Source organism: Nyctibius grandis, chromosome 1, assembly GCF_013368605.1.
Source record: "Nyctibius grandis isolate bNycGra1 chromosome 1, bNycGra1.pri, whole genome shotgun sequence".
In the NCBI taxonomy this organism is placed as follows: Eukaryota; Metazoa; Chordata; class Aves; order Nyctibiiformes; family Nyctibiidae; genus Nyctibius; species Nyctibius grandis.
In genome coordinates, this window is record NC_090658.1 from 61,786,051 (window position 1) to 61,808,343 (window position 22,293).

At 45.8% G+C, this 22,293-nt stretch overlaps 1 protein-coding gene across 1 annotated transcript; it reads left to right on the top strand.

The window, feature by feature from the left end:
* The first annotated feature begins 16,593 nt into the window (after window positions 1–16,593).
* Window positions 16,594–22,068, top strand: TAGAP (T cell activation RhoGTPase activating protein). Its single transcript, XM_068408559.1, has 8 exons — window positions 16,594–16,671; window positions 17,110–17,194; window positions 17,303–17,356; window positions 17,948–18,014; window positions 19,463–19,632; window positions 20,409–20,570; window positions 21,053–21,162; window positions 21,864–22,068. The coding sequence occupies exons 2-8, from the start codon at window positions 17,168–17,170 to the stop codon at window positions 22,066–22,068; spliced, it is 795 nt and encodes a 264-aa protein (XP_068264660.1). The 5' UTR covers window positions 16,594–16,671; window positions 17,110–17,167.
* Window positions 22,069–22,293: the final 225 nt, after the last annotated feature.

Sequence of the window (22,293 nt, forward strand, 5' to 3'; positions counted from 1 at the left end):
AACCATAAAGTGGACACTTCCCAGTCACTTCCCAGTTTGACTCAGCAATCAAGATCACTTTCTTTCTTCAGTGTAATTTCCCAGGTCTTTATTAGAGGGAAACCAGAGACACCTTTATTGCTTTGTTGTGCAGGCACATGCATCCTTTCACTTCAGAGTTCGTTATTTGTGAGCCTGAGTTTGAAAGTTGGGGCTCCCAAGCCCCTGGCAAGGAGAATTAGCTATGTTTATAAATCTGAATGGAAGAAAAGTGACAACCCAGCTTAAGCCAAGTCCAGGGAGGTGGCCATAACTGGACAGCATTCCCACCAAAGTCATAGTTTCTCATTCCCCTTCTGTTTGGGATAAAAGTGTCCACAAACAGGAGAAAAAAAAAGGAACAGTGAGAATTAATAAAGACAGCCTACAGATATGGTTCAGGAGTGCTCCCTTTGCTCCCTGTCCTCGTTCAGAGCAAGCATGATGCATAGCTTTTTCTTACTAACTTCAGGTGCCTCTACAGAAACCCTGCAGACCCCTTCCAGCCTGTCTTCCCTCTTGACAGTCTCTACTGTGGCTTTGGATCTGTCTCCCAAAGGAAGAGCAAATGGAAAAACAGATGTAAACAGCTGAGCAGCTGGAGGACAGGTTTCTTCTGCTTGTCCCTTTTCCTGTCTACCTTCTACAGGGGTCTCTGACCTCCATGCTACCACTGCCCTCAACTATGAGCACTGCACTAGTTTGCTAACACGGGGGTGATCAGAGTTTCTTGCTCCTCACTGAACACTCTCTTTCATCCACCCAACTTCTGCATATCATTACATGTAACTTTCACTAGTATCTGCATTTCTTACTCCACCCCACCATCAGACCATGGTCTGAAAAGAGAAAATGAGAGAGAAAAAGAGAAGAACACCATATCTTCTGCTTGACCTGTTGTTTGTGAACAGAGAAGGACTAGTGGGAGATGTGAGGGTTGGTGGCTGTCTTGGGAATAGTGACCACGAAATGTTAGAGTTTTCGATAGTGGGGGAAGTAAGGAGGGGCAAGAGCAGAACTTCTGCCTTAGATTTCCGGCAGGCAGACTTTAGCCTGTTTAAGAGGTTGGTGGACAGAGTCCCTTGGGAGTCGATCCTGAAGGGCAAAGGAGTCCAGGAAGGCTGGACGTGCTTTAAAAAGGAATTGCTAAATATTCAGGAACAGGCTGTCCCGGTGTGTAGGAAGACAAGCCGTCGGGGAAAAAGACCTGGTTAAACAGAGAACTTAGGCTAGAACTTAAGGAAAAAAAGAGAGCTTATTTGCTCTGGAAGAAGGGTCGGGTAACTTGGGAGATCTATAGGGATGCTGCCAGGTCGTGTAGGGAGAAGATTAGAAGGGCCAAAGCACAATTAGAGCTTGATTTGGCTGCTACAGTCAAAGATAACAAAAAAAGTTTCTACAGATACATTAACAGCAAAAGAGGGATCAAGGAGAGCCTCCACCACTTGCTGAATGAGGAGGGTAGTGTAGTGTCAGGGGATGAAGAAAAGGCAGAGGTGCTCAGTGCCTTCTTTACCTCGGTCTTTAATGTCAGGACTGGTTGTTCTCAGGAGACTCAGCCCCCAGAGCCTGAAGTTAGGGACAGGGGGCTGTGTGAACCCCCCGTAATCCAGGAGGAGATGGTTAGTGACCTGCTGTGCCAATTGGACACCCGCAAGGCTATGGGCCCAGATGGGATTCACCCCAGAGTAATGAAGAAACTGGCAAATGAACTTGCCAAACCACTCTCTATTATCTACCGGCAGTCCTGGTTAACTGGAGAAGTTCCAGCTGACTGGAAATCAGCAAATATAACACCCATCTACAAGAAGGGTCGGAAGGATGATCCAGGGAACGATAGGCCTGTCAGCCTGACCTCGGTGCCAGGCAAGGTGATGGAACAGATCATCCTGAGTGCCACTACATGGCACATGCAGGACAATCGGGGCATCGGGGCCAGCCAACATGGATTCATGAAAGGCAGGTCCTGCTTGACCAACCTGGTCTCCTTCTATGACCAAGTGACCCGCTTAGTAGATGAGGGCAGGGCTTTGGATGTAGTCTATCTAGACTTCAGTAAGGCATACGACACTGTCTCCCACAGCATCCTCCTAGACAAACTAGCTGCCTGGGGCATGGAAGGGTGGACTCTTCGATGGGTTAAAAACTGGCTGGATGGCTGAGTCCAGAGAGTGGTGGTGAATGGGGCAAAGTCCAACTGGCGGCCGGTCACTAGCGGTGTTCCCCAGGGCTCAGTTCTGGGGCCGGTGCTGTTCAATATCTTTATAGATGATCTAGACGTAGGGATTGAGTGCACCCTCAGCAAATTTGCAGATGACACCAAGCTGGTGGGAGTGTCGATCTGCTGGAGGGTAGGAAGGCCTTACAGAGGGATCTGGACAGGTTAGATAGATGGGCCGAGACCAACGGCATGAGGTTCAACAAGAACACGTGCTGGATCTTACACTTTGGCCACAACAACCCCATGCAGCGCTACAGGCTGGGGGAAGAGTGGTTAGAAAGCAGCCCGGCAGAAAGAGACCTGGGGGTGCTGATCAACAGCCGGCTAAACATGAGCCAGCAGTGTGCCCAGGTGGCCAAGAAGGCCAATGGCATCCTGGCCTCTATTAGGAATAGTGTAGCCAGCCGGTCTAGGGAAGTGATCGTCCCTCTGTACTCGGCACTGGTGAGGCTGCATCTTGAGTACTGTGTTCAGTTCTGGGCCCCGCACTTCAAGAAAGATGTTGAGGTGTTGGAGCGAGTCCAGAGGAGGGCGACCAAGCTGGTGAAAGGTCTGGAGGGTCTGACCTATGAGGAACGGCTGAGGGAGCTGGGGTTGTTTATCCTGGAGAAGAGGAAGCTCAGAGGTGATCTTATTGCAGTCTACAACTACCTGAAGGGAGGTTGTAGTGAAGTGGGAGTCGGCCTCTTCTCCCAGGCAACTAGCAATAGGACAAGAGGACAGAGCCTCAAGCTTCACCAGGGGAGGTTCAGGTTGGACATTAGGAAGAATTTATTTTCAGAATGGGTCATTAGACATTGGAATGGGCTGCCCAGGGAGGTGGTGGAGTCACCATCTCTGGATGTGTTTAAGAAAAGACTGGACATGGCACTTAGTGCCATGGTCTAGTTGACAGGGTGGTGTCAGGGCAATGGCTGGATTCGATGATCCCAGAGGTCTTTTCCAACCTGATTGATTCTGTGATTCTGTGATCTGCATCATTATTAAAGAATTCTTTCTCTGTGCTAATAATTACTTGGTATGTTTGTCTTCTTGAAGATGTCAGCCAAATGTCCTTGCCACAAGCCCTCCTGCTATGCCTCAGCTGAGGGACTTGAACCCTTTGTCACTGTAAGGGTTGAGTCAAAAAACAATTCACAGTGGCTTGCACCAAGCGAGGGTTGCTGTCTCAAGGATGCGTATTTGCATCTGAGAAGTCAGCCAGCTCCTCACCCAGCATCTCTGTCAACTGCTACCTTCCCATCTCATGGGCCCAGGAGCAATATGTGCCACAATACAGGTGGAAGCTGTTCAACTGACTAAACCATCTCCCTCCTCCCAGCTCTGTTGCAGCCGATTTGACACTTGTCAGATGTTCTCAGCACAATGGCTGCTGTTATTGCTGGATTGGTACTGACGGGAACTTTGCCTTAAGTGTTCCTGCATTTAGTTGTTATTTGGACAGGTGAGCAAAGCATTCCCAAGGCAACCCAAGCTTGGGAAAGTCTTGTGACAATATTTGGTATTTTCTACCTCCCCAAAAGCCAAGTGGACTTTAAGAAAATAATGCAAAGATATTTGTATCACTCTGTAGCTTTCCACATGCTGAACAGCAAAGACACTGAAAATGTTTGTGGGTCCCTCAGATGAAAGATTTTAAGGTTCATATGTAGCAAAAACAGGGATCACAATCAACTCCCCCTTAAAATGTCTTTAACTTCCTTCTACAGAGAGCTACAGTCAGTGGGTACATTGAAGATTCATTACTAACTGCTCTTAGGTTGAAGTGTAACCATTCCCTGAGGTGTTGAGAGAAGTGTGAGCGTACACGCACTCTCCCATAGGGCAGATGGTTAGTAGGAATCACGTTAGCCAGCATTAATGGGGTGAGGCCCAGTGACGACTGGGGAGTCTGTAGTACAAATCAGCTATGATGTGCAAGTGCTGTTATCCATAATCAGCTGATACAATAAGATGGTTTCTTGGTTTTCCTTACATTTTTGTTATTGTTGCATATTTTATGGGCAGATCCAAACACCTCCTGAATTCATGCAAGACCTTAGCAGTATTCGTATTTTACGCTTTGCATTATAACACTACTTATTAAAGAAAATGGTACCTCCCTCATTTTCCTGTGGTCATGCACATCACTTTTAATGCATCAAGTCTGTGGAGAAGGAATGGCTTCTGCCCGTGCACAAGATTATTAGCAGGTCAAAGTCCTGTTAAAGGTTTATACAGTGTGGCACCATGGTGGAGATGTACCAAAGGACCTCAGTGATCCAGTGCCCACCTACAGTAAAGGAAATTACTAAAGGAAACATCTTGCTGTGGCCCTGTAAGTTAGTCCAAGGCAGAGTTCATTCAGAGCAGAGTTCCACTAGGGACACAATGAAATCTCTTCATTCATAAGATTTTGGTTCGTAGTAGATATTTGAATCATACTCATTTTTTTAGCGATGAGTCATTGACTAAAACTTGATTCAAGCACTATTTGGAGCAACTAATCTCTGAATCCCAGCTTTGCAGCATTCCTGTGCAATATTTCTGTGACAACGCAAATGAAAGCCTAGATGCTGATCCCCATCCCTTTTCTCTCTGTGTCCCCAGACCTGGCATTCCCAGCAAGCACCCTGATATTAAATCCAGGCTCTGTAATTATCAGATGCAGTCTAGGTCATGCTTTTACCGTTTTCTATAGAAATGATTTGGGGAATGCATCATGTAGACTCTGTACCTCCTTTCACTGGTACTGAAAATAAAAGGGATCACTATGAAAAGCACCGCTCAAGCACAAGTTAGTTTTATCTCAGCCATACTCAGTGCACAGTGGCCACGAAGAAGCACCAGCTGAGAGGAGCTACACGTCACACTGCCAGAGCCTGCCTACCCTCTCCCTGACACTGATTTCATCCAAAATTTGCCAAAGTGGTTATGTTCCCAACTCCTATTTAAAATTAGGGTGGGTGGGTGATTAAAAAGGCGATAGGTCCCTAAGTATCTTTGAGGATCTGGTCCTTGACTCCACTTCCTCACCAGAGCCCTCAGTGGTAACTCCCCAGCACAAGGTTGCCCACAGCTGCCAAGGCCAGCTCCAGCCTCCTCCCATCCAGACTGTGCGGAAGTCACAGCAAAAGAGATACAATCCCACAAGAGAGCAATTGCTGTTTCCATCCCCTCTTCTGTTCTAAGGAACAGAGACTAGGGTGGTACCTTGGCCATATAAAGCGGAGCCCTCATACATGTGTATCATTGTGAAAGAGTCTGTGGTTTCTAATGGAAATTCCATGTTTTGAGGACAGAAATTGTTACTAAAAGTGACAGAATACTTCATGACAGCAGGCTTTTATAGGTGTTCTCTCATGAAGGCACAGTCCCACACCAAAAGCCTGGGAATTTTCCCATTATTGTTGTCACTTATCCCCGTTTAACTTTGAATGCCACCTAAATCAGGATGGTGGCATTGTACACCTGGGGTGTGCGGAGAGCCAGGCTGCAGGAATCGGGCCCTTTCCAGTTATACCTACACGGATAGAGCACCAGCCGCACAAACCGCTGCAAGGGACTGTGTTTTTGGCGGGAAAATTCATCGGGCAAAACTAGTGGTATCTTAGACATCGAGAAAAAGAGAACCAGGAAAACCTGCATTTTGGGGAACTAAAACTAGGATTTGCTAAGCAATAATAAAGAAGAAAAAAAGAGAAGGAAGAGAAAAAAACAACCACAGTGTCTGACCGTACTTTCCTTTTAAAGGATTACCTCTGTGTAAGAAATTAAGCATCTACTTTCAAGTTCATTAAAGTTTTTTTTTCAATCAGTACAACATAATTCAGCATTTAGAAGCTAATCTGGAAAATACAGCCATCTTTTTTCCTTAGTTTCATTAAAATAATTTTATCTACATAGAATACTGGCCAAACCCCAGGCAAAATTCTCTAAGGTAAGCTAAGCAAAAAATCACTGGTTGGCCAAAGAGAGGATATTGGTCCTATTTGTTATTGGATTCTTCCCCCACTGTTAAAAAGAAGTAATCTTTGGGGTATAAAATGGGCCTTTGTCTCTTGACCAGGTACCCCAGTGTACTGAAAATGGAAGAGCAGAATTTCAAGCTCTCAAGTGATACATAAGCCCAAATGCCATGATTTTCCTTTGCTTGTGATGAGAGTAAAGAGACAACCCTATTAATTACAAGGATAAAGCAGTGATTTCTGTCTTGATACCAAAGGTATTCAGTTCACACTCCAGCTCAGCATGTTCAACTAAGCACTTGTCTATGCTCTTTGCTGAAAAGTGATGAACTGAATCAAGTGCTTTAATACACTGAGTATCTCGGTGTTCACAGAGATGGTGTCACACTCGTGGAAAGCGATGTTCTCTGGCTTGTCATTAGGATATAGAGCAAGAAGCCTACCTCCATACACACATCCCTCCAGTCACCATCCCAGAGGTTTTTTTAGAAGATTAAATATGAAGTTTACGAAAATTGGCAGCTACCTCTTACCTTCAGCACTTCTTGTATGTTGAATATACAAGAAGTTCTTGTATATTTTGGCAGCCCTCCAGACATGTATTTGAGGCACACCATGGCACAGGCCTTGCTGATAGAATGGGCTGTTCACCTAACCACCTTCCACCCTTCATTTCCTCATCTTCGTAGCTCAAAACCTGAATGCAGTCACCAAAGCTTTATCTGAAAATCTGAATATGCTGTTCTGGGAACAGTGGAACCAACCATGTGACATTTGCTGCAGGCAACAGCGGTTGCAATGACTGCAGTGCCGTGCAGACCTTCCCAAGCTCACTTTGAAGGAAGCAGCTCCTCAAAGAGCATGTAGACATTGTGTGACACCATATCCCACTATCTGATGTTTAAAGCATGGCCTCTGCTGTGACTGTGCTGGAGTCCCCATATCAGATCCCTTCCCAGAGGTCAGGCAAAGGGAGGGGAGTTCATGCTCAGAAACATTTTTATTACAGAATCTAGATAAAATGGTTAGTTCAGTTATCATATTGAATGGTTATTTCATTGTGACATTGTCATATTTCCTCCTGACAATAAGTTTCATGCTTAAAATAAGGGAGTATTTGATCTGGCCAGAAGGTGACTGTCACATTTCAGTGTGGTAAGTTGTCCTGGTTTTGTGGGGATAAAATTTATAGAATCAATTTTCTCTTACATTTTGTTTCAGTTTGTGGCCAGCTGTGGTCTGATGATCAAGGCCATTAGCAGTGAAAGCCAGGGCAGCTGACCCAGGCTGGCCCACAGGTGTGTTCTATAACATTAACTTCACGCTCACTATAAATGGGAAACCTTGAGGAGGACAGGGGGTAGTTCTTTGCTCTGCTCTCTTCTCCATCTTTCTCCTTCCTCTCAACAGTTGTGACCCCCAGAGGAACTTGCCACCACTCTATGGGCTGAGTCTAACTTTGTGTCTTTTGTATTAGTATTGATATTGGTTTTCTTATTTTATTAAATCTGTTTAAATTTCAACCCATGAGTCTCCCTCCTTTTCCCAATTCCCTTTCTCAGCTGGGGAAGGGTCTTGGGTGATAGAACAACAGGTTATTGTTTAGCCCTGGGTGTGAGCTAAACAGACATGAATAGAACTCAAAGACCTCAAGGGACACGAGGAATGCCCAGGTAATAACATATTGTCATCACAGACGATGCATTTAAAATGCATTCCTTTGTCAAAGTTTTGCCATTAAGGCTAAAATTAAGTTCTTTGCTATGTGGCAAATAGGAGACAGAAGAGGCAGCAGCTGCCAAATTCTTTACGGCATTCTCCTATATGTACCATTTTTCACCAAAAGTTATCAAAGCACCTTATGCAATGCAGTGACCTTTTATTTTCTGCACGTTATTCGTGAGAAACTGAGGCAGAAAGAAGGCAAGCTACCTTTCAGATGTTGTGTGGAAAATCAAAGGGCAAAACAAAGCATCTCCTGGAGTTCACCCACAAAACCCCGACACAAAGATGCAATTACAGCTTTTGGTTAGTCTGAAAATTCCCTAATAGGGGGATTACTGAGCGCTGTAGGTTTGATGAGTAAGCCTGTTCAGTTGTTAAAGTAATGACTTTTTCCACGTTTGTGATGTTCATTAGGATTTTTCCTTTAAGGTCAGTACAGAAATATTATCTGTATTGTTTATTCATGTCAGTCTCACAGTTATGACAGGTTTATGTTGCAGCACAGTCTTGTCCAAAGAAAACTGTGGGAATGCCTTGTTCTGGAAGCAAACAGAAGTGTTGCAGGGAGGAGGGACAACCACTGGGATGTAACGCAGGCCTCCCAAACTCCTCTTTTAGCACATCTGGCTCTCCTAAAATAGCACAGACAGGAGTCAATTACAGTGATGTGTTGTATTTCAGTGCCTGAGTTTAGCAAACGTTTTTGCCGAGTATAGTATTGGAGGTGATCAACTTAGAGCTATAATAATTCCAGGGCGTTATGTGTGAAAGATTATACACTCTGGGGGTCTGTGTATAATGCAGTAAGAATAGGCACTTTGCCTTGCTACCTACCAAATGCAAGTAGGACCCCCTTGCGAATGTACCAGCACCTTAGGTTTGGCATGGCTTACAGGATAATGGGTGTTCATTTTTACTCCCTCAATACTAAGTTCAATTGTTACACAAGGACAGGATCGGTTCACAGTGTTGCACAAGCAATACTAAGACTCTCTGTAGCAATATGGTCTTTGGTTTACACCAATGTTACAGCAGTTGCTGGACTGTACATCTTTTGGCTTAGCATTTTTATATCTTATGGTGCCTAAAGGTAAGAGGATTCAATCTCTCTTTGAAAAGACCCTTCTTGAGGTGCTTCTGGGGTACCTATCTTATCTCAATAAGCAACCATATCATTGATTAATGTGTCTAGTAAAATTCAGCGCATTTCTTCTCAACTTGTCATTAGATTGAAGACAGGTGTTTCTTTTCAGACCTGAGGAAGGATTTTGCACCTATATCAGTTGGCCTGGTTAAAGATATATCTTCCCCTCACAAACTTTCTTGCTAATACTAAATAAGGCAGTTCATGCCTGTAAGACCACACAGAGTGACTGTTTTCAGAGAAAAATCCCAAAGAAACATACTCATCTGATAAATGGGAGAAAAGGTAAAGCACAAACAAACCTTTAAAAGGAAGTGGAAAGGGAGAACAAAATCTTCTGTTCAAACCTCAGCCACCACTGAATGGGGAAATGGACATGGTGGCGTGCAGGTACCTTCTCTACATACTCCTTACTGTCACCTCTGTGCATTGACTGCAGATCTGAAAGCAAGGGCAGGGGTCAGAACAGGCACATGAGTGGAATAAGCAAATGCAGCCAAAACTGCACCCGGTCTGCATGGCAGCAGCAGTAATTAATGACCAACTTTGCAGGAATGCAGGCCTGAACAGAACAGCCTGGCCTTCAAGCCAAGCCCTCTCCAGCAATGACCTGATACAGCTGAACTCATTCTCAAAAGCATTTTTTCTTCCCCCCACCCCACTCTCGCTAGCAGGCAATCCCAGGTCCTGCTTGCTCTGGAGTGTGGGAATTCCTCTGTTATTCCTGGCCTGGAAAAGTCACTGTGCTTTTGCAAATGTGGAGGCGAGGACCTGGTTGCCCTGATTCCAGGCAGGGCAGCCCTCAGTGCCCCTCAGTTGCGCTGGTCGATGCTGGTGCCCGAGGCCGCCTTGCCCTGCCCCACGGCGGCTGCGGCGTGGTGCACCTCCGCTCTCTGCGTGTCCCCTCCATGGCAGTAGTGACAGTCCCGTTTGCCAAGAGATGTCGTGGTGCCCTGCGGTAGGGAGGGCATAAGCAGCATGCTGTAAGAAACATTTGCTTTCTGGATTCCTCATAAGGTAGTCCCGCTTTAAACAGGATAGCAATACAAAAGTGGAGTGTTTATATAAACACCAACACGGCAGCTGTTGCTAGTAGCAACAATATGGCAATCACCAGCTAATATGGAGAAGTTTGTTTCAAATTTATAATTTTGATTTTGATGAGTGGCCAAAACTTCGCAGAAGAACATTTTATTTTGCTGTGTGTGGATATGCATGCACAAGGACAGAGGGCATGACAGCAAATAACTCTCCCAAAGTACGGGGTCAAATGTGCTCAAGGGAGTTTAACTGCAGCCAGCAGAGTTGCACTTGGAAAGATTTGCCTTGCCTGACATTGCTTTAGCCTGAAGGATGGAGTCCAGGTGTGTGGTCATAAATGTTCCCATTTAGGGTTAATTTAGTGGTGATGAGGATCTGTTTACTGGCAGTTCTACTTATTACTTAGGACGCAGGTACAACACAGGACTCACAAGACTCACAAGAGCATCACTACAATGAAGAGTTTGGGAATATTCCCATCATACCACTGGGGCTTGGAGGAGGCCAACTGGAGGCAAACGACAGGTAAATTGCAACTACTGCTGGTTATTCCTCCTGGGTGCCTATGGTGACAGCTGTGTTTATGGCCACGGGCACTTGCTGTGCCTGGAGCAGCTCCTGCTCTACCAGGGGAGTTGTAAGGCCTTGCCACTCCTGAGCCTGACTTTCTTTTCTAGTTTTTGTATCAATGGGATACATAGACAATGAAACCCAAAACTAGACTGAGGCCAAGTTTTCTTGGTCTTATTCCAGACTGACTTCTAGGCCACTGGCAGTCTGCAGATCATCTCTTGTGTGAAAGTGAGATGACTTACGCCTGAAAATCACATGCAAGTTAGAATTCAATGTGAAATCCAGGTTATCTCTGGTTTCCACTGATTCTCATTTTGAGATCTGAGATTGTTTTGATGCTGAAATTCAAAGCAAACACAAGGTGCAGAAGCAGGAGAAATACAAGCCTACATCAACCAAAATCGAAAAGAAAACATTAATCCTGAAAAGCAAAATCAAGATTCACACTTCTCTGGATTCAGTAAAAAAAATAATCTGTCCCTGAGAGCAAATGAACTTGGCAGAAAAGCACCATCTCAGTTTCTGATTTGCAAATGGACAACATAAAGAAACAAAATAAGTTAGAAACCTGCTGGAGCAATAAAAGAAGTATCATCTCACTTTTCAATAATTTTTGAGTACCTTCAACCAGAAATCTTGAAAAGAATAGAATTCAGACTTAATTACACACGTTCTCTATTGTCTTGTTGCTTATTGTAAACAAGCAAAGACTTAGATCTGCATCGGCTCTGTCAGAAATGACGGGCAACTTCAACACCCAGACTCCTTTGTGCTGGCCACCTCGGGGAACCCAAGGAATGAGTGATTCCCAAGCACCGCCAAGATACAACAGCAAGCTGAGTTCACACATGACTGAACACCAGCACAGACCCTTTGGAAAAGTGGCCTACGTACGCCCACCCTCCACAGCTAAAAACCCACCCATTGGAACCAGTCACCTGATGGCTGGTAAAAAACTTCAGAGCTGCCAATCTAGTCTTGGGGGGAGCACCCATGAAAGAATCAGCAAACTATCCTGCAAAGCAAATGTAAACCAAAAGGGTGTCATGGGAAGAGCACAGAATACACCTTGGACTGTATTTATGGTATTATTTTTGATTTGTAACTTTTTCCTGTGCAGTAGTAACCCAGGGTGTAGAGGGGTGGTGCAATCTAACCCACACTGCAATCTAACCTCAATATCTGATTAAGGACAGAAATCAGCTGAGCAGGGCTGGGAAAAACTGACAGTGGGTTTCACTTTCCAAAGGCAGGGTTAGGGTGAGCCCAGGTCCCACCTGACTAAAACTGTAAGAGTTCAGCACCAGCTGGGTTGACAGATCTCATTCTGAACTGTTACATGTATGAAGTCAGGACTGGCCTGATTAAAGCTCAGGCCACCCTCTTTTCTGTGATCAAACCCTGAACCTATGCAATCTGCAAGACACTCTGGAGAGCGGTAGGAAATTAGAGCTGCCTTTAGAAGACATGTAGAAATGTGACCTGTTCTGAGCAGCTCACATGCCACCCTGTTCTTTGAGTCCATGGACAGATCGTGCAGAGCTTTCCTTTCAAAAATACCCCACCCAACAACTCTCTGACTTTGGCATAATTGCTTTCCTTATTTTGGTAAACATTCCTATCATCCCCTGGGAGACTGCAGTTGTGCTAGTGAAGACGAAACTGGAATATAAGCCCTTTTCCACATGGAGAGGCACTGATGAAGGCTCTTTCTGCTCTATATGGGCTTGAAAGAGTCCCTGCTCCAGGGGCGTCCTGCTGTACGCTTGTCACAGCTATGCTCCCACTGCATCCTAGCTGGGATGACAACAAGGCAAAGATGGGTTTCAGGATTCATTCACACACTCCCTCATTTCTAAGGGCCATCATGTCAAACACTTGCGAAAGTGGTAGAAATAAATAAACAAAAGTGAGCTGTGGCTGGGATTTTCCCATTTGTGGTTTGATAAGGAGAGAAGAAAACAGGCACTTTCCAGCCACAGCACATTTGTTCTTTTGTTCTTTGTTTACTATCAGCTCCTGAGTCCTTTCTCCTCCCAACTGATGTCGCCCCTTCATTGCTACAGTCTGGAGTCCTCCAATGAGGCACAGTGTAAGAGGAGAGAGGAGAAAAGAGGAGAAAACCCCTAGCTTGGCTGTAGCTCACAGAAGGGGAAAATCACCATTTGGTCTGTGTTGGCAGCAGGCGCTATATAAGCCTTCTCTCCAAAAACTGGCTGGACAAGGTGCTTGGGAGTGGACGACAAAAGCAGCCATGCCCTGGGAAAGGGGCTGCCTGGGCCCAGGGGGAAGCAGAGGCATCAATCTAATGTCCTGGCTTCTACAAGGAAAACGCTTCACACCTCAAGGAGCAAACCCAGTCCCAAGAGGCCTGGGTCTACTCAGGGTTGGCTGCTCTGCAGGACCTCCCCACGTCTGCTTTCCCTCCAGTGAATGCAAAGCACTCCAGCAGAACTGAGGGAAGCAACCTGATGCACAGGAGGAGAAAAGCTCATAAACAGGCCAGTCCTACAAAGCCCTTGTAAGTCCACCCCCTCTCCCATGCCCTGATATTTCTGTAAACATCCCTGTGTTTTTGAAGGAGGGTACATTCACTTAGTCAGGGACAGCTTAGGAGAAACACATCACCTTGCAAACAGCTTCAGGTGTGCCCAAGCCATCTGCCATCTACTCCACCTGCCCCAGGGCAACTACTGTGGTACAACAAACACATTGTACTGTACACTGCTGTCTTCATTTAGCCCACACCCAGGGCTAAACAATAACAGTTTTTCTCTCACCCAATGTCCCTTCCCCAACTGAGGAAGGAAATTGGGAAAAAGAGGGAGACTCATGGGTTAAAATTAAAAAGATTTAATAAAATAAAGCAATATAAACAATAACATAAAACACACAAAAGTATACTTAGCTACAGTTGCAGCAGATTATCCAGGAATACCAATCATTAATAATGATGAGGAAACAGGGAGGCCAAAAGAGAGGAGAGCAAAACCAGCCCCACCTCTCCCCAGCAAGCCCTCCCTTTTATAGTGAACTTGACTTTAATGTTATAGAATACACCTGTGGGCCAGCCTGGGTCAGCTGCCCTGCATTTAACTGCTAAGGGCCTTGATCACCATGGCTGGCCAGAAACTGAAGCCAAATCCCAATGAAACCAGGCCAACTGTGGCACCAAAAAAATATCATACTCTAACGCATCGCGGTGTAAGATCTGTACCAAACGGAGAGGCAGACCATAGCAAAGGCTCTGAGTTTGCAAAGCAGAGCTGGGTAGTAGAGAGGGAATTGGTCTCTTCAGGGAGAGAAGCTGTTAATGTAAGGGACTTTCATTTGTAAACATCCCACATGGGAAGCCTTTTCTGTTAATATTCAGCATGGAGATCAGCTTTGGGAGCTAAATCTACATTATCCCATGCACACTGGTGGAGGAAGCTGTGAAGCTGCTCTGACTGGTAGGTGTCCTGGTCCTCCTATCTTCACCCACCTGGTGAAGCAGCTCTTCTGACCTCAGAACCCTGGATGCAGCTCTGTGGTGCTTGACAGGAACCAGCACATGCTCGCTTACTGCTTTTCCCAAATACAGCCAAGCTTCGTTCTGTGTGGCCATGCAATTACTCCACCAAGCCATAGCATTTTAGGATGCCTGCTATTCAAATGGGGCATGTTTGCTCGTAATGAAATAAGCTGCTTTAAAGACATTTTGGCACAAATTAAGTGTTTGTGATACACACCATACAAGAGCTATAAAAAAAAGAATGATACCATGAGGGTAAAAAAATCCAAATTGTTTTCCATATGGGCAGGCAGGCCTGTACACATACCTTCCACGTACAATGGCCATTATATCCCCACAACTGTTAATAGATGGGAACTAATTAGATCGAGATACAGCAGTGTGTGCCAATGGACAGTCTGGTGCTCTGCTATCAATACACGACCCATTACTGTATCTTTTCCTCATGGGAAATTCAAAGCATTACGCCCTGTGTACAGCTGTGCCCTATTTGTAATCTAAGCTTCTGGCTCGGCTAATCACCACCCATTAAACTCCCATTTTCTTCATGAGTTGCACATTTTCCAGACCAAACCCTGTGTCTTAATCATGCAGCAGACTGAGCTCAGAAATACTTCTGTGTACAATGCTGGAAGTCAGGGCAAGGCAGAACTGAATTGCATAGGTCCCCTTAGCCTCCGAGATACATAACAGACAGATATGTTTAGTCACACATGTAGCAGACGTACTGAAAAATGGATGCCCCTTGTCCCAGGAATCCTGCAGAGACTATCAGCAGGGGTGCTGCAGCTGCCAGAGAGCCTCAGAATAAATTCTCAGGAGAACGTGATGAAGGATGACAATATTTCTGCAAAAACATACATGGATCCATGGAATTTAGTAGGGAAGTGACAGGTGTCATAGGACTGCTAATTAACAAAAAAATCAGTTACAGCAGTAAGTAAAAGATCAGTAGTAAATGGACAGGGCTGCAGAGCAATTGATTTAGATTCCTGTAAATTCAGCCCTAAACAAGTCTACAGACGGGTGTCTCTACAGGAGCATGGAAATGACAGGCCTCAGGAGGACTTGAAAGGTCATCTACAGCATCTCCCCCTGCAAAAGCAGGACAGCTCTCCTTTTGCCCTTCTGGACACATCTCTATCTAACCAAAAGTGAATTTTGCACCTTGGGTTTCTGCTAGTCGAGCTGAGACTGCCTGTCTCTTTTGCATGACAGCCTGGGGTCAATACTACATGGGCCAGGTCTGATGTGGTTAAATAAAGAACGGCTTTCAGGGTGAATTCAGCAGCGGATGTAGCCGTAACATGTATCTGCAAAGAGCTGTGCCATGACACAGCCTCGTCCTCTGCACACGTGAAATGGAGCATCCTCCGGGGGAAGCAGCAGAGAGACCACAGTTTTACAAGTGTATTTTCCACTTAAACCCACTGCTGAAATATTCCCAACCCTTTGACTCTCAGCCTTAGCCCCTCTTTTTCACTAGATCAAAAGACTGGTACCCAGGATACCAGGTTGTAATTTGCCTCTGTCAGTGAGGCAAATATCAATTTGAACTAATATCATGCATTTATCATCAAAAATTGATTAATTTTTGTAATGGCCTGGTAGAATGAGTACTGCTGTCCTTATGTTCCTTATGTGCCAGGCTGGGGGGGAGCCAGCAACAGACCCTGAAGAGGTACAGGGAGAGCAGAGGTAGATTTTTCCTCTTCAGTTAAATTAAACTTTATTACTTGGACACATACTTCTTACTAAGACATATTTTAATCAAGACTTTTATTACATATTGTCATGCATTACAAAATTATTGCATAACACCACATCTTCTCTACAAGTCCAGTTCTTAGATTCTCAAGAACTAGTTGGCACTGGCAAAGTGTGCGTGTACATCTGCTTGCAGACAGTAAACTGTTGCCATTAGTTTTTAAAAAATATACAAAAACATTTCTCTGAATGTTGGCTATTCCACTCCCCCATCTTTTAACTATTCTTAGCGTAACTTGATCTGGTGGTTCGTCTTTAAACTGCAAAGTCTAAGGTCTCGGAGCAGTCAAAGGACAGACTGTACCCATTGCCCTTTAACGGTAAGAAGCTGCCCACACTGCAGCCCCCTCTGCACATCCCAACTCACACTGGTGATGCTAGATGGAACCTTTACCTGGCGAGTGTCTCATCTTTTCCATCCATAACAGCTACAAGGACTTTTTAATTTTTTTTTTCTTTAGGGGAAAAAAAATGTAGCTCCTCTAAAAGGAAAGAGGAAGCCAAAAATTTCGTAGCATCTCAGTCCTGCCCCATGATGCTTCTTCCTGTCTGTGAATTTCCACCTGCCCCTTCTGCATATATAAGGCAGCACACGTGGGGTAGAACTGTTTAGTTGCCTGCCTCCGTCCAAAGGATTAGTAGCAGTGGGGAGTGATGCTGTTTCTCCTTTCCTCTGCAGTTCGCGGGAGGTGAAGGAGCTCTGGCTGGACTCACTCCTTGGGTAAGTACTGCCCGGGGTTAAATCTGTGGCATCGCGGTTGAAGTCGGTGGAGTGCTCCAGACGCAGCTGTACAGAGACATACAAAAATATAGACAGGGGAGAGGTGCACCTACTGCTAAGTGCAGCTCGTGAGCAGAGCTGACTGTCTTGCTTAGCCTTGTGTTTACAAATTAACAACAACCATACATAGCTGTCACGAATTCCTCATTTTTTCATGGATTAAAAATGGAAAGCTGCTTTTTTTCTGTTTAAATCAAGAGGCAGATAGAGCAGCAGGGCTGAGAGCCTTCCAGAGAAGGGCTTTATGATTGACTTGTCTGGGATATCTTGCTGGTTCAGGATCATACTTAAATGCTAGACTGGCTTGCAGGGGAGAAAGACAAGAAGGGTGCAGTGTTACAAAGCTCTTTCTTTGTCCGTTCCCTGTTCAATAAACAGGCAAACAAAAGGACCGAAGGAAACCAGAGTGTCCAGAGCTCCCCCGATCAAACTCCTCATGAAAGTGTTAAGCAGCTGTAATACTGTGAGTGTCTTCATTGCTTCAGCTCTGTCAACAGAGTGATTTTGAAAAGCTCTGATTTCTAAACCATAGCATTCAGTTACTCACATAGTGTCTTTGTTTTCTTGCTAGTCAAAGACACTAAATGCTGGGAACATGGAGAGTCTGATTGAGTGCCAGTCAGAGGTAAGCAGCCACTATATTTCCCCTGATCCTTCTTGGGTACTGATATGAGATAGCTTAGCAATGTGGCGGTGGCCCCTGTAGGAGCTGCCCGCTGCCTACCATTACCCACCAGTGGGCAGAGCCATTTCAAGGTAGCTCTGTGCAGCGCAGGGCAGAAGGAGCTGGGCATCGCTGTGAGCAGCCACTGTGTCCCTGAGGCTCCTGGGGAGCTTTGCTCAGGAATCTGGCAGGCTCCAAAGCCATCAAGTCTCCCTGGAGGAGTTTGGGAGGAAATCTCCAGTGCCAGGGGAGGACAGAGAAGAGCAAGCTGTGTCCGGCTGTGACTTCTCTGGATTAAAAGAGTAGCCTGAAAGAGCAAGGGGTTGTGACCTGCCAGGCAGGTCTGGGGTGGCTGGCTGCAGGGTTTACCACAAACCCCTCTATTGGGCAGTGAGGCAGTGTCACTCCTGGACCAAACCACCTCTTCAGCAGGTGTTGGGCTTGCTCTGGTTATTCCCCAGAGCCTCCCGCAGATTTCTGAGGAGCTGCAGCAACTCGCTGGTGGTCCTTGCTGCAGGTGGCAGCTCTGTAACCTTAATATGCTTCTTGCAGGCTGATGCCAAGAAATGCCCCCCACCGGTCCCAGCAGATACTGAAGATGGACTTTGCCACTCAACTGGTGAGTTTTAAAAACAAACTGAGAAACTGCCTTCTTACATAATGCTTGCAAGCTGGTGCTTCTGCAAAACCACCCGAAACTGCCCACTTCACTTCCCTGAGAGCAATCCACAGCCCTCAGCCCCATCCAGGAGGTAGCTTAAGCCCTGGAGTGCCACTCACTTGCAAATGACTTCTTTCCCTTACGCTCAGTGGCAGAAGTGACAGTGCTAAGTGCCAGAGGTTTTGTATCCCTGTTCCCTAGTCCTCAGAGCCATGTTTTATTCTGTTCCCTGGCAGCAATGGGAAGTAAATGTGCTCCTTTCTTGCTTGAGCATCACCACTGAGGTGTGGCACTGCAAGCGAGTACTGAGTACCGCTACCAGCGGTTGCATGCCAGAGCAAATAAACCCTCTTGGCAGCAGCAACAGCACTTGTTTTTTCTCACCATGCAAAACCTCAGCACCTGTAAACAACACGGAGTAGACCATTAGCAGGGCAGGGTCAGTTTTGGAGCACACCATCCTATCAGACCATTTTTCACGAGTATCAGAAGCAAACATTTTATATGACACTATAATGGTAGGTGACTTTCTCATAGCTTTTAACCCCTCCTTACCAAGGACTTGTGCTAAGCCACAAATACAGGTCCTAAGAACTTATCTGTGTAAGACAACACCATTTTGGAGTAGAAGGCAAGTCCTTTATAGGAAATTTGCAAAAGGATCCTTCTCTCACTGTTTCGGAAAGGGAAAAAAAGCCACACCTCATTCCAATACAACCATCATCTCCAAATTCCTAGCATGCCCTCCTCTTTAAGATGCAGATGCAAAGCCCATGCTAAGAAATTTCTGACCCTGAAGCCAATGAGGCCCTACTGTGATGCTCCCATCCTCTAAAGCAAGTATCATCTTCCACTGACTGGCTGGCAGGGGCAAGCACTAGCTATAGCAGGACCACTATCTTTAGAGCTGGCACTGGAGCTGGCAAAGCTGAAGCCGCGTGTTTTCATTTCAGCCTGTGAAAGAGGCTGAAAAGCAGGAGCCCCTAATTCCACTCTTCCCTACAGCTGGGGTACAGTCAGACCGGGTAGTGAAAATTGTCATTGCCCGCTGCCTGAGTGATATATCTGCTTTAAATCGTTATCAAAGAAACCACTGCAATATCAAAAATCTCTATAAATGCTGGTTTTTTTGTGCCTTGTATGTTCCCACTCTCTGAGAAGAAACAGTGACTAGAAGGTAAAAAAAAACAAACCCAAAACAGGAAAGGTGGTGTCCTTAGAGGGATGGTCACAGTTTACAGTTTAGGTGGTTGTTTCCTTAGTAACCACTTAGTTGCTTTTAGTTTTTCCCCATTTAGTTTGAGTTGTTTCAACATACATCTCTGCACTGCACACAGATGAAAGGCCACATAGCACTCTGTTGTTTTTTTTTAAATTGATTTTTGCTTTCCTTTTGCTTGCAACAGATGGAACAAAGAAAAGAAAGAAGGTGATATCGCAGTCATTTACTCTGAGACGAAGCTCTACCAACGGGAATTCCCCAGGGCAGATAGATGCAAGTGCCAAAATCGCTCTGTTTGGCCAGCCTCTGGCAATTATCTGTGGGGAAGATGACACACTGCCCCAGCCGGTCCAGGTAAGCAAGACTGGTGATACACTTCTCATACATCTGGCTTCCAGTGTGAGGCAGGATCCCTGGTACTTGTGCTGCAGCACCCAGGAGATGAGTGACTTTGGTGTTTCCCCTCCTTAAGCTCAGGGCCCATCACAGATGTAGAAAGGGTCAGGTCTGCAGGTTTTGTCCAGCCCACACAGCTTTCACTGGAAGTAACTTTGAGTGGAGACAACCCAGGACCAGGAGTAGGAGAAGAAGATCTGCTCCTTAGTATAAACATTTGAGATTCTACAGAAGTCATTTAAGTGAAACTTTCAGCAGCATAAACTTCCTAGCATTTCTGTATTTCCCTGAAAAAAGTGCTCAGCTATGGACTACCACTGACAAATACCTAAACACTGTCTTCTGAATAAAAATGGTCTTGTGAAAGTTCTCCCACTGAGTTGGCTTTTCCAATAGACAGGCTTTTGTCTTGTCTAAGCAATATTTCCTGGCTTGGGAGGGAAGGGATTTTAACTAAGACTTAAGCCATCCCTTTTTTCCTTCTGGAAGGAAGAAGGGATGACTCCACTGAAGTTAGAGGAATTCACTAGTCCAAAAAGAGGGTGGGTTGGGGGAAGATCAGGTTATTTCCCCTGTAACCTACTTGGAGCAAGAACTAGATACTGACCTAATTAGAGCAAAGTGTACCTCCAGACAATATTTCTTCTGTTTCTAAAGAAATGTTCACCTGCAAAGGACCTTCCTTCACCCAAGTAACTGTTCTCCCATTCCTGTCTGTTTTTTTTTCCCCGCAGGATCTCCTAGCTATATTGTATATGAAAGGACCTTCCACCGAAGGGATATTCAGAAAAGCTGCCAATGAGAAAGCACGAAAGGAGTTGAAGGAGGACCTAAACAAAGGCGAGAATGTTGATTTGAAAAGCAAATCCGTGCACCTGCTGGCAGTGGTCTTGAAGGTGAGCTCCTCTGACCTGCAGCAGTGGGAGGACATTGCTAACCTGCACAGGCCCACTTCAGTGCCCAGAGCTGACCTAGGTGGGACTCCAAGCTAAAGCCAGAGCAAAGCCAGACTAAATGTTTCAGGCTTAGGAAAGTTTGGCATTTTCCTTTTCCGCCTTACTCCCAGTCCCACTTGTTCTGCTGCTGATTTCCTGCATGCCCACAGGAACCTCACTTCGTCCTCTTCCTCAGCATCCTCCTAGGGAGGAATACTGAGATTTATGGGAGAACAAAAAAGCAGCCAAGACATGGGTCCCATTACTACACCAATGCACTTGGAGTGTACTTGGCATGTACTTGTGCATTGTACTGCTCTGCCAGTGCTAATGGTCAGGTAGCTCAAGCCAACCCACCTCCTAGTGAGCCCACGTCATGGTGATGCTCCCTCTGTGCTCAGGGGTAGTGTCCAAAGCCTCATCTAAATCTCTTGCCCTTGCAGGACTTTCTCCGAAATATTCCCTCCAAACTCTTGTGGGCCGACCTCTATGAGAAGTGGATGCAAGCTCTGGAGAAGACAAGCAAGCAGGAAAAAATTGAAGAATTGAAAGAGTAAGTTTTGCAACCTGGAAGTTTTGCAACCAGCCCCAATGTAATGGAGGCCAATAATGTCTCTTGACATTGAGAGTCTCACTTAAAAGCCTGACATTTATATCAGCTTGCTATTGCTCCATAGGGTTTGGTTTAGAGGGCTCTAGCAGCAGCACTTCCTGAAGTTATTTGAGATTGCCCTACAAGATGACTAGTGTAGGAAAAGGAGAGAGGCTGCAGTGTCTCAGTGAACATAGTGACTGTGCAGTGGGACAGGCACTGACAGGGAGCCTTCACATCTGCTGGCAGTGAAGTCGGGCACGTGGAGACCACAGGTGTGTTTTGCTCTTTAGAAAAAGCAGATGTGGAGGCTGACTGGGAGTGCTTTGAAAGCTGCACAGCACAACTGCAGGCTTTCACGTGCCTTTGGGAAGCCTCCAGTGACATCTCCTGATGTCATTTCGTCTACTCAAGGACATGGACTGCTGCAATGCTTGCCTTTCAGTCAAGACCTCGTAATTCAAGATCTTATAACTAACCACAGGCTCAGCTGCTGTTGGGGATTTCTGAATGATACTTCTGCTAAGTAGTGAAAACAGCACACGTGTGCCCCTCTCTGGAGGAAGCATCATCTGTCTGAGTTAAATTGAGACTTGCTCAAATAAAGAAGTAGCGGCTGCTGCACCATGAATTAACGTCACATTTTGTTTGTGTTCATGCAGGGTGGCTGACAAACTGCCTAGACCAAACCTCCTCTTGCTCAAGCACTTGCTTTCTCTGCTCCACCACATCAGTCAAAATGCTGAGACCAACAGGATGGACTCCAGCAATCTGGCCATCTGCGTTGGCCCAAATATGCTGAGCCCAGAGATGGACAACATGCTCCCACTGGAAGTGCAGAAGGAGATGAATGACAAGGTGTGTTGAACTCACCAAGCAGACACCTGCTGTGGGGCAGCTCAGAGCCATCCATAGGGATCCCTCTGCCATTGATATATTGATATAAGCTGAACAAAACAGCACCCCCGCTCATCGGGGTGCCTCTCAGCTCAGGTGCTTGCAATGTGATGGGCAAGGCTGCCCCTCGTCTCACCTCCTCTGAGCAAAAGTAGCGGTTGTCCTGCAGCCTCCTACGGTGTAGCACAGCTCCTG

Coding starts and splice junctions, on each gene's coding strand:
- TAGAP (XM_068408559.1), top strand. CDS start 17,168: ATGAAAGTGTTAAGCAGCTGTAATACT. Junction 17,195..17,302: donor TGTTAAGCAGCTGTAATACT/GTGAGTGTCTTC, acceptor TTTTCTTGCTAG/TCAAAGACACTAAATGCTGG. Junction 21,163..21,863: donor AAAATTGAAGAATTGAAAGA/GTAAGTTTTGCA, acceptor GTGTTCATGCAG/GGTGGCTGACAAACTGCCTA.